A 13,138-nucleotide genomic window follows, 5' to 3' on the forward strand; every position below is an offset into this window, starting at 1 on the left:
GAAAATGGTATAAATAGTATGCTATGGCAGTCACCAGAGATTTTGGTGTGTGAGTGATGTGTTAGACAGACCGATTTAGACTCTCCATCACCATCATCCAAACAACAAGTGAGGGAATAACTTTTTAAAGAAGGGTGTTCATCCCTCCACTATAGCTCCAGAGACATGTAGAATCTGCCAAGGTGCACTAAAGCTGTCTGTATATTACGTTTACACACATGTAGCCAGCATTGCAGAATGAGGATGATGAGAGACATTTTTGGGATTAAAAAAAAACTCTTTGTTTTTCCTTTATTCTCAAGACATTGAGCTGAGGTAACTAGCTTCATAAGCCAAATCATAAGCAAATGTTTTAATAAACATTAATATAATATAATAATTGTTTTACTATTCATATGTTCTGGTAGCTACACTATGATGCCATGTAACGCATATCTGTTGCAGTTGTGACTGAAAATTGCATTATGTGGTCTATGAAGGTAATACTGGCACATTTCAGTTGCTTTTTATATGTAATGGTAAACTACTGTTAATTAGCTTGAGTATTTGTTTACATTTTTTATGGATTTTCTTGAAAAGGATAAAGTATGCATATTTACATGTATATAAATTTTTCACATCCAAGACTCATCTCAAACATCTAAGACATTTAATAACAACTGGATCAAAATCTTGCTTTTTTGAGACAGTGTAAGAAGGATGTACATGGGGGTTGCTGCTGTCCAGTATGGTAAATAATTTTGCTATTCTTATTTTGTCCTGAGTTTCAGAGTGTCTAAAGTGTCAAGCTGTACACTAACAGCATCCCTCGGTAATGGAAAATAATGTGTAAAAAGGTAATGATCGCTACATTTTTGGGATAAAACATTAACAGCACTTTGTATGAACATCAAAACACCTCAGTGGAATTATGGGTGGGACAAACCCACATCTTTTTGACCTGCTGCTGGACCAACGTAACAGGGCATCGGTAAAGGTACCACCCTCAGGGTAAAAAGTAACACACACAGTAACACTGAGGGTAAAGTAACACTCAGGGTAAAGGTAACACACTCAGAGGAAAGTGCTACATCACTTTACAGTATATCATAGCATCATAGCTATGTCAGATGTGTGTGGCATATTTCTTAACAAGAAGTGTCCTCCTCAGCTGCTCTAAGGTCACTTAAGATGAACTGAGTCTCATTGAATCAAAATGCTTCTGATCACAATGAAATCAGACAGATGAAGTCGTCTACATCTGGGACGAGGAGGTACGTCGTAGTCCACGCAGACCGTAACTGAATCTCATCCATGGAGCTGTCAGACACCAGCACTATCTGCAGCACCATGCCAGCCTCAAAGAGCACTCATATTTCTCATTTTAAATCAATAGGTCACAGGTGTTTCCATAAAGTCAGACATGTCTGGGTCTAGATCAGTTCAGTTCTTATAGCAATTCCAACTGTCTTGTGCTGAAAAATCCAGCTTGGGCCGACCATCTACCATAACACAGACCAAGCTGGTCAAGCTGGTAGACCAGTTTTCCCAGCTGAAACTGTAAGTTATTTTCCAGATTCATGTTTATTTGATAAACTGATCAGTAAATGTTCGATATGTTCTAATTACCTTACTGTATAGCTATTTTCCTAAAAACAACTTATCTTCATTAGTAGCTGTAATTCAGAATCTTCTAGCCCTTACCAGCTGGCAAAGATGGTCTACCAGGTTGACCAGCTCAGTCTGTGTTTTGGAAGCTGGTAGCTGGTTGGACTACGCTGGATTTTTCAGCAAGTAGCTGCTGGTTTGCAGTAGTTTCTAGGAGTGTGATGACTGGAAGCAAGGAGGTGGGAAGAGCATTAAAGAAGCTCCGGATAAAGGCGTCTGCCAAATGCCGTAAATGTAAATGTAAAGGTAAATGCAATGTAACCTACAATTTATATTACAGTCATAAATATTCAGATCCATGATGCTTTTAAAAAATTATTTGACTATCATTCAGATACACTACATGCATGCTGCGTAAAAGTCCAGCACCCCAGTGTAAAACACCTTCCCCCATCCCTGATTGGATGATTTCGAATCTAACAACTAAAATGAATCAAGGCAACAATCATAAATGGATTAGTATTGATTATCAATTATAACTGATTATAAATTGATTATTATAGAAAAAAGAAAGACAACTGGTGTCTAAAAATAATTTGTATTTTTAAACCTATGGGTTAAAAGGGTAGCAAAGTGAATTCTCCATAACTTTGATATTTAAAATAATCCTTCTCAATGTCATCATCATTGACAATGGACATACAAAGCAGCTTTACAGAAATAAATAGATTCAAATTAAATTAAACCAAAATAAGTTGTAAATATGTGAATTTATCCCTAATGAGCAAGCCAGAGGTGACGGTGGCAAGGAAAAACTCCCTGAGACAATATGAGGAAGAAACCTTGAGAAGAACCAGACTCAAACGGGAACCCATCCTCATCTGGGTGACACTGGGTAGTGCAATTGTAAATAAGTCCCTTCTATAAGTGTGTACTATATGGACAAATAGTGAAATTAGTGCAACCAGTAAATTCATTACAGTTTTCACATGAAGTCTGGTTTGTTGAACCAGATTCCATCACTGTCCACTGATGGAGTCCTGAGTACAAAGCTGCTCATGGCAACTGCAGCCCCAAAGCCACCACAGCAATCGCAGTCCCATGTAATCACAGTACAGTACAGCTCCCCACATGAGATCCCCAAGCCATCTCCACAGCCCCCAAGTGGCACCATCCCCAGCAATCCCAATGACCCCAGCAGCAGCGAGCGATCTCAACCGATGAGAACTCCAACCAGAAGTAGGGCATCAGGATGGATCAGGCAGATCCAGAGAGCAGAAGGGCTCAGGATCACTGGCATGTCAGGAGTAGCACGTGTAGCTCAACAGAGAGAGAGAGAGAGAGACAGAGACAGAGATATGTATATATATATATATATATATATATATATATATATATATGTATATGTGTGTGTGTGTATATATATATATATATATAGTATCTTATCGTAGCAGACTCAATGGTTTCGTCAAATATCGAAGCGCCTTATGAAACAAAATCATATCTAATCGTATAGTATCATATCGTAGCAGACTCAGCGGTACCATGAAATACTGAAGTGCATTTTGAAACTAAATCATATCGTACAGTATAGTATCATATCGTATCGTAGCAGATTCAGTGGTATCGCCAAATATCGGATTGTCTTACAAAGCTAAATCATATCGTATAGTATTGTATCAGATTATAGCAGATTCATTGGTATCGTCAAATATCGAATGGCCTTACAAAGCTAAATCATATCGTATAGTATTGTATCAGATTATAGCAGATTCAGTGATATCGTCAAATATCGAATCGCCTTATGAAGCTAAATCATATCGTATAGTATTGTATCTTATTATAGCAGATTCAGTGATATAGTCAAATATTGAATCGTTGATTCTTAAGAATAGAAATTGTATTGCATCATGTGGAAGCCTGATGTTTACACCCATAATAGTTTCTGCTGCAGTTTGGAATCACCACCAGTTTTAAAATCAAAGTCGTTTACTCTATTAACCATAATCCTCTTTGTTAGGCACTCTCTCATGGTGTATATATTCCCTCCCCCTAATCCTTATGTCCTCGTCCCCCTCAGTCCAGCACCTGAATGTAGCACTGTGTCCCGCCGCTGGTTGCTTGGCTACGTGCAGCGGCGTCCTCGAGCTGAGAGGGACGAGACCAACGCGTGGAGGGGTGGAGGGGTGGAGGTGGAGGGGGTGGCTCCATCATTCTGCTGTCATATCATCCGGGAGAGGAGGGGGGGAGAGAACACCGCCACTGATATCAACAGGTGCTTTCTAGCTAGTTATACTCTGCGTGTAGTTCCCGCACGTGCAAATCCACGCACGGTGACGAGGAAAGCGCGCTCGAGCTCTTCGAGGCGCACCAGATGGCAAACTTCTTCTAATCTGCTTTTGCGCTCAGTCACCAAATGTGTGCGTTCGGCGCGTGCACCAAGGTAGGTAGGTAGAATCTTCTTCTTCTTCTTCTTCTTCTTCTTCTTATTATTATTATTATTGTTGTTGTTGTTGTTGTTGTTTTTGTCTGCTTTTAGTGCGGTTAATGTTTATTATTCTAAAATAATTAACATATATGCCATGTATATGGAAGTTTGTTTAGCCTGTAGTCTGTATGGCGAGGCAGTGACGAAGTGCTGACGCACGTGAATTTCACTTGTTTGTTTTTGTTCCGTAAAATAACTTATTTTAGTGATGTAATACCTGTTGCGCGTGTGTTTTAAAGTGTGTACTAGCTGAATTGTGACGTAATACCTTCTGCGCCTGTGACGAACTGTGATGTAATACCTTCTGCACGTGTAACTAGCTGAATTGTGCGCGTGTTTCACAGTATATACTAGCTGAATTGTGACGTAATACCTTCTGAGGATATGTTTTAAAGTATATACTCGCTGAATTGTGACGTAATACCTTCTGCACCTGTGATGAATTGTGATGTAATTCCTTCTGCGTGTGTGTTTTAAAGTGTATACTAGCTGAATTGTGATGTAATTCCTTCTGCGTGTGTGTTTTAAAGTGTATACTAGCTGAATTGTGATGTAATTCCTTCTGCGTGTGTGTTTTAAAGTATATACTAGCTGAATTGTGATGTAATTCCTTCTGCGTGTGTGTTTTAAAGTGTATACTAGCTGAATTGTGATGTAATTCCTTCTGCGTGTGTGTTTTAAAGTGTATACTAGCTGAATTGTGATGTAATTCCTTCTGCGTGTGTGTTTTAAAGTGTATACTAGCTGAATTGTGATGTAATTCCTTCTGCGTGTGTGTTTTATAGTGTATACTAGCTGAATTGTGATGTAATTCCTTCTGCACGTGTGTTTTATAGTGTATACTAGCTGAATTGTGATGTAATTCCTTCTGCACATGTGTTTTAAAGTGTATTCTAGCTGAATTGTGATGTAATACCTTCTGCGTGTGTGTTTTAAAGTGTATTCTAGCTGAATTGTGATGTAATTCCTTCTGCGCGTGTGTTTTAAAGTGTATTCTAGCTGAATTGTGACGTAATACCTTCTGCGTGTGTGTGTTTTAAAGTGTATACTAGCTGAATTGTGATGTAATACCTTCTGCGCGTGTGTTTTAAAGTGTATTCTAGCTGAATTGTGATGTAATTCCTTCTGCGTGTGTGTGTTTTAAAGTGTATACTAGCTGAATTGTGATGTAATACCTTCTGCGCGTGTGTTTTAAAGTGTATACTAGCTGAATTGTGATGTAATTCCTTCTGCACATGTGTTTTAAAGTGTATAATAGTTGAACGTGTTTGGGAATGATTAGCTCGCGCTGGAATCCTTGATGCTCGGGCCTTTTAAAGGTGCAATAGTCAATAGTTTTCATTGTATACTAGTACACATAATGTAGAAAATTACGTAGAAATGTTTATTAAAAAATAAGCCATTGCCTCAGAACAAGCGTATTACATAGCTATAAATAACTAAATAAATATTTTTGAAACAGGTCCAGAATGTTTGTCAGTCATTGTATAGACACACCCCCAATATCTCTTTCTTAATCATTATGAGGAAAAGTTGTATGTTTATAGAGATGTGACTTGCCTTCCAAGCAGTTGAATGTTAGAGTGGTATTAATGGGTAAAACAAAAAATTCAAATCTTATATAACCTCTCCCATTAAACTGTTATAGGCCTATTTTTTCACTTATTGTACCTTTAAAACACATCTTCTCAGCACAGGAAATTGGCTTTGTTGTACACATTTATTTCAAGGTAGACGTATTTAAAATGCAGAAGTTATGCAAATTTTTATGTCTCAATTTGACCACCTGTACAGCGCTTCATTTAGGTAATTCACTGTGATTTTTATCACATGCTTCTGTAATTGTGATGCTTCTTCTTGCAGCCTGGGGCTAGATTCTGAAATGTGATGGCCTGTTTTGAAAAGTTACTCATCTAATTTCTGTTTTGCTCTGTAGGTCTTCCAGAGAGACTGAAGCTGGACCAAATCCTAGCTATCATGTGAGGGCTTTGGCCTCCTTTTTGACATCGCAATTAAGCTACCTTACCTTTCTCAAGGAAAAAAAAAGGAAGAAAATGTCTTTTCAAGAATGACCGTTCATTATTTATTTAACGCTGAGATACTTTTCACTGCCAAGCATGGTTTGGTTCCTTAGGTACAAAGGGACAATGTTATTCCTGTACATCCTGGGTGTGATTGCCACCCTCAGCCCCGTGGGAGGTCAGGGCTCCTTCCCCAGGCTGGAGAATATCGCAGCCTACAAATCTGTTAGTGTGGCACCAAGTGAGGCAACGTGTGGCATTCCAGAGCGCAGCACCTTCTGCCAGACTGCCCGTACTCAGGATGACCTCCTCACCTGCTCCCAGCAGTTCTGCATCCAGGAGTGCCCGTATCGCTCATCCACACCGCGCCATACCAACCTACTTGACTTGCATGTGGACGCATGCCTGACAGGTGAGAGCCAGGATTTGCGCCCGGGCTCAGAGACAGGATCTGTTAGCTTCGTGTTTCGAAACCAGAGTGCCTGCTTGGCTTCTCACTCTGCTCCAAACCTGGGACAAGCAGGATCATTTACCATAACAGTTTGGCTGAAACTTGAAGAAGCCTCTGTAATGTAAGTAGGCCCGTTGCTCGAACTTTCACTTAAGCACCTAACATGTTCAACACAAAGCATTTGCTGTCACTTTAGAACTAATATCTTAGCTAATAGATCAGATCAGATTCTCTTCACTGACTCTCTTAACTTAGGATGTTAAGAGAGGTTTTGAATTTGAACCAAATCCGTAGAAGCTTAGTCATTTGTTTTACCAACAGAATAGCCTTTTTTCCCTCGTGTCCTTTCCTGTGTGCCAAAAGCTAGAAATGGATAAACCTGAAAATATCAGCAAATACTCCAAGGTTGTGGAACTATATTACACGTGCACCTGAAAACAACAGACCACATGCTGGTGCTTATAAGTCACTCTGTGAGGAGTTGGTTTGAATTTAATTTGTAATATGCTGTCTTGTCATGTTGGGAGGGAAAAAGCTCCTCATTTCCCCCCCTACGCTGCCCCAAACAAGACCAGCTGTGGCCAGTTTTAGATCAATGAAACGAAATTGCTGCCGTGTTTTCTGAGCTCTGGCAAGGGGAAAAAAGGAGTATCATCTCAAAGGCCACTTTGTTTTTTCACGGCCTAGAAAATGATATAGTTGAAAGTGAGTGATAGGATGAAAGGACAGAGGGAGAAAGAGACTCATGAAGAACAACTACTGCTTGGACATTTTAGATCAAGTGTAGAGGATGAAAAGGGAGACAAGTCACAGGCATGCGGTATCGTGAAAATAAATAATTGAGTCGGTTCACCTGGTGCGAGAGAGCCTAGAATTCTCACCCTGAAGTGGCAGTGGCTGTGACAACAAGCGTACATGTTGATTAATTCTTCTCTTAGTGAATTAATGGGACTCTGTTTAATATCAACTGGAGCACTCGCTTCAGTAACATGACATAAAAATATGCAGCACGACGACTTGCTTTAGAAGAGCTCGCCTTAGTGAATGCTAAAGTGCTGGCATTTTCCCAGCGGAGAAGCTCGGCCTAATTGCAAGTAGAGCATGCAGGAAAGTGTGGCTTGCAGGTGAGGTGGCTGGCACTCAAGGGCCGGACCCGACTTGAACGCAAACACGTTGCGTTATGATTTATTGGATGTGGTGGCCCGTGTTCGTAAACGCTCCTGTTTCCCCCATAAAATGGTAGTAATGGGATTTCATTTGACAGTAAATGAGGAGGTTTTCAAAGTAACAAGAAAAGGCAAATGGAATGTATTGATATAAGGTGCATAAAAGTCAGAGCGATGCCCATTTCAGACACAAAGGCATTTCCTAGTAAAATGCTGCTGTAGGATTATAGCAGGTCTTCAGAGCTCTATTGATTGTTTACTCATGCCCAATGCAACCTCTTTATGTCAGGTACAGAACAAAGCATCAGCTGTGGGCCTTAGGTTGCCATATCACATTCATTCTCACCAGACAGTCATGATTTTAACTTATTGTTATCATCAGGTTGCTCCATCAAGGGCAAATTGAATTGAATCTGGGTGCTAAATCTGGCATTTCAGAACAGCAGCGCATTAGTCAGGGAACTGAAAGCTAGAATTTGAGTCTGTATGCTGCCTCATATTGATACTTCATAATACAAAACTCTAATTATTTAATAACGTAAAGCCTATCATGTAAAAGCTTGGAAGTTTGTTCATGATTCCATTAATCTGCCTCAATCTGTCTTTTGCCTCAAAATGTAATTTGTAAAATAAGGTGTCTTACATCTTCAGGACATTGATGAGAATATATGACTTTCGTAAGCAAGTTTGTTCATCAGATATTTATAACGCCCTTCAAAAGGCAGGCCCAAGGTTTGTTATAGCAATGTATCCACAGCTCATGGATTAGGAACCATTTATTTGTTTCTTTAATTATTTATTCCAAATGCTCATCTTCTCCATGGACAGGACTGTGTTTGAGAAGAGGAGCACGGACCGGCTGGTGTTTCTACTGACTGTTTCAGAAATGGACGTCCAGTTCCACTACGGTGTTCAGAGTGGCCAAAACTTCTCCATAACCATAAGCACTGCAGGCCACATCAGAAAAGGCCACTGGACACACATGGCCTTACAGGTAGGATTTATGTTTACACTGTGCTGTTTCCACTGACTGGTTGCCAGGTCATGAAATTTATCCAAGGGAGCGATGACAAATTTCTGAACTCACCACTATATACTGAGGTACATCACACCGTTTGTGGCAGAGCTGATGAATCTTTTTGGCACAGGCCCAAAAGCTATCAAATGCCATAACCTGCTATAATCAGACCTCATCTACAAGGCGGCTGTGGCGGGCACTAATCCTCGTCCATCCATATTCTCAGTAATTAGCCAGCAGAAGATATTGATATTAATATCGCATCAGAAAACCCGCAGCAGGTTCACGCTGAACCCATGTCACAACAGATTTCCGACCCGGATAAGATGCATGAATGGAAGGCGTTAATTACAGGGGTAAACATCTGTTTTCTCACAGCTGCAGGGGCATAGAGGGCAAGGAACGAGAGAGCAGCCTTCTTTCACCGCCCTTCCCTGCATACATATTACTGCAACCCAACAGATCACTTTATAACCAAGTTCATGGGGATCCGCCGTGTGTATCACGATAACGTTTTTGTTTAGCGGAAAGGTAATTTCCTTTGATTTTATTCTGATGCAATTCCAGGTCATTGGCGGGGAAGAAATGATTTAAATGCACTGTGATGTTTCTTAATCAGCTTCAGAAACCTTTTTTATGCGTCTTGCATTTCTTTGCATAGACAGGCCCATGAGTCTTAGAGCCCTTGCGCTGTTCGGCATTGTAAGTGAGTGGCAGTATCTATGTGTTGGTAAATGAAAGGGGAGAAAAGGGATGGGAGAGATTGGGACATCATCAGCATTGTAAGCGAACAGAGAGGTCTGTCTGCAGAGAGTATTATCTTTCAATAGCAGTGATTATTGTGGCTTTAAATTGCAGTCGTTCTGATTATGAATAGCGGGCTGACTTCTGGGACCGAAAACATTATTATGATAATAGGATCCTACCCACAATTCATAGGTAATAACTTCCCTGCTGGGTGTCAGCCATGTCTTAGGCTCTTAGCTGCCCAGTTGGACTTTCATCTTCAGTCTAACTAGCATATGACATGGAGAAAATGGGCCTATTTTCAGGCATTTACTCTATGTGGTGCCCTATGTGCAGTCAGATTTAGACCACAATTCAGTATTGACATTTTGTAGTGAATTACTGCTGTGCTGATGCTGATGTCTTTTCTGTGGCTGTAGCTTTAATAAAATTGCATGTAGACATTATTTTATGTACTAGGTGTGAAATCAGCATTTTGTGAGGCTGATACCGATTATCAGTATGCCTGTCACTATCGATTATCTTGATAATCGATTAGTTGCCCATTTTCTTTGATTAATAATCAAGTAGTCGATATCATATGGCGCCTAAAAACCTACTTGTACAGACAATAGACAAGTGCTATGTAAATATACTTTGTTTTATCACAAAATTCTGACTTTTTAGTGAAAAATAAGTTCCCAACAATTACTGGTTTTTTTTATGATGTATAATGTACACTCACCGGTCACTTTAATAGGAACACCTGAATGCATAAAGTCATGCAGATACAGGTCAAGACCTTCAGTTGATGTTTACATCAAATATCAGAATGGGGAACTGTGATCTCTGTGACTTTAACCGTGGCTTGGTTGTTGGTGCCAGATGGGCTGGTTTGAGTATTTCAGAAACTGCTGATCTCCTGGGAATTCCAAACACAACAGTCTCTGGAGTTTACACAGAATGGTGCGAAAAACAGAAAACATCCTGAGTATGGAGGGTCTGCAGGCTGAAACACCTCGCTGATGAGAGAGATCAGAAGAGAATGACCAGACTGGTCTGAGCTGACAGGAAGTCTAGAGTAACTCAAATAATCACTCTTTGCAACTGTGTTGAGCAGAAAAGCATCTCAGGATGCACAACACATCAAACCTTGAGGTGGATACAACAGCAGAAGACCACATCAGGTTCCACTCATCAGCCAAGAACAAGAATCTGAGGCTATCATGGGCACAGACTCACAAAACTGGACAGTTGAAGACTGGAAAAAGGTGATTTTTTTATTCGAATCTTCAGCTGCCCAGGTTGGCTGACAGGAATGGAACCCATTCTGCTGTTGTCTCATCCACGTCAAGGTTCAGTGTTTGGATGTGAACATTAACTGAAGCTCTTGACCTGTATCTGCATGATTTTTTTGCATTGTGCTGCTGCCACATGATTGACAGATTAGATAACTGCATGAATGTGCAAGTGTACATATGTACAGGTGTATTTAAATTGAACTGTGAATGTATATACAAAATTAACTAAAAAAATTAATTAACAAAGATAATATTTTATATTGCATGGCTTTCCTGAATAAAAATACCATAGTATCTGAATCTTTACTGTTTCTTACTGTAAGGAAGACAGGGAAATTAAAAAAGCACATTCTTAATCTCAGTTTAAAATAACTTAAATTAAATTAAATCTTTATTGAATAATTTGACTGATAAATTAATGGCTAAATTAAAGTTAAATTAAAATCATCCATTAATGAAAACAGAATTCAGGACTTAATGTTGCAATGCCATAAAAAACATTTGCATTTTCATAATAACAATAACATAATAACTTACACTTGTTATTGTCAGAGGTGGTTAGAGTATCAAAAGGAGTTACTTAAGTAAAAGTATCATTACTAAGAAAAAAATACTCAATAGTTTTATAGTTCTAATTGAGAAGTCTATCATAATTGAGTATTTGTAGCAGTCCTAATTATCAGCCAGTGCTGATTCTGATCTTAGGTGGGAGCCGAATACAGTGACACTTGTCTGCTTAGGTAGAGACATCAAACATGGTTTAAAATGGTTTAATGCTAAACATTTGCCCTATTGTCGGGAGATTGTGAGATTGTGTGAACCCTGACAATGCCACAGTCATTTGTGCCCTGGAGTCTAGAGAGCAAATTTGCATGAAACTCTCTTTTCCCTATCAATCAGAGCAACACTAGCCAATCGCAGGCTTCCGTGACCTCATGTATGCGGAAGAGGGTAGATAGCGCCTTCCTCTGAGAGTGTTGCACTGCCTTGTGACGCAGCAGGAGCAACAGTTCAGAAAGATTTGGCTGGCTTTGTGTTACTCCTCCTTCAATCAAACCAACGTTGGCCAATCACAGGCGCCTGTGATCTCATGTATGCGGAAGAGGATAGATAGCACTTTCCTCTGAGTGTGTAACGCTGTCCTTTGACGCACCATGAGCAGCAGTGAGCAGTAGTGGTGTCTGGCTTCACGTTTTTTTCTCGGAGGAAGCACGTGTTAGCCAGTTCATAGTCATGTAATATGGGAGAATTGGGTCGTCAGTGGGAGTTGATGGCCAAATTGGGGGAAAAAATTGATTAATTGCAAATTAAAGCAATTGCAGGAACTCACGTTAAGCTGCTATGACCAAAAGCTACATGTTTTAATTTTTTAAGTATTATTAAAAAATAGTAGCAAGTTAAATTATAGTTGCAATGAACTTAAAAGTAGGCATACTGCAATCTCACAGTTGTATTATCTGCCTTTGCTAGTGCTGCTAGCTTTTAATACTTGCTGCACTTGGTTGCATGATGTACTGTTAAATGTTATCAGGTTAGGAGTGTTAGATTTCTTTGCTTTGGTTCCCCATGAGACAGAGACAGATATTGTGCAAAAAACTGCCAGACTGCATGACTCACTTCATTGGTTTTTTATTTTCCCTCCAGCACATGTAGCAAAATTTGGCTCACATACTTATCGTTGATCGGCTTGCGTATCAGCCAGATAAAAGAATATCAGCTGATCATATATAGACCAATTCCAATCTATAAACGATTGATCCTATCATCTCTAGTATACTAACCTAATCCTTTGGTTGTGTCTGTATCCATTCTCTTCTTAGCCAGTTAGTTTTTGGTCCAAATCAAGCAGGTAGATAGTTGTCAGGCCACTGTCTTATCTAGAAGGTTCCTCTCGAAGTTTCTGTAGTCAGAGGGAGCTTAAAGGCATAGCAGAGAGCTGGGGAAAAACACTCAAAAGGAATACATTATAGTGTTTAGAAGGGAGGGGTCTGGGAAAGGAGGAAGAACAGAGGAGCTGATCTGCAGGTGCTTGTCCCTGGTGATTATAATGAGATGAGGAGTGAAGTGAGGAGAAGAGAAGAATGATATCACTTTCATGCGGCCCCTTCAGATGACAACAAGAAGTGACAGTGAGCTTCAGCCGATTGTTTTGGAGCGTAACTTGTCGGCAGCCGTCCTCCTTTCTGCGGATATGGGCTGTAATTGAGATCAAGCAAGTCAAGACTGGCTTGGGATTTCACATGGGAAAGGAAGAATGGTATTAAAGATATGTTTTCTTCTCGGTACGTCCGTTAGCTCGCGTCAGCCTGGATGTTAGTTGACGAACTCTAGCAGGTTGGAAAGGTGATGTAAGACGTAAAGTTTAGATAGAAGACAGTGT

General features: G+C 40.0%; 1 protein-coding gene across 1 annotated transcript in view; it reads left to right on the forward strand.

Annotated features, from left to right (window-relative positions):
• Positions 1-6,028: 6,028 nt before the first annotated feature.
• ush2a (Usher syndrome 2A (autosomal recessive, mild)) overlaps positions 6,029-13,138 on the forward strand; it is a 208,117-nt gene continuing 201,007 nt past the window's right edge. Inside the window, exons 1-2 of the mRNA XM_053237605.1 lie at positions 6,029-6,668; positions 8,542-8,707. Coding sequence (XP_053093580.1) covers positions 6,193-6,668; positions 8,542-8,707 — 642 coding nt within the window. The 5' untranslated portion in view covers positions 6,029-6,192. The remainder of the gene's footprint in view (positions 6,669-8,541; positions 8,708-13,138) is intronic.

The sequence above is a fragment of the Pangasianodon hypophthalmus genome, chromosome 10 (genome assembly GCF_027358585.1).
Source record: "Pangasianodon hypophthalmus isolate fPanHyp1 chromosome 10, fPanHyp1.pri, whole genome shotgun sequence".
Lineage (NCBI taxonomy): Eukaryota > Metazoa > Chordata > Actinopteri > Siluriformes > Pangasiidae > Pangasianodon > Pangasianodon hypophthalmus.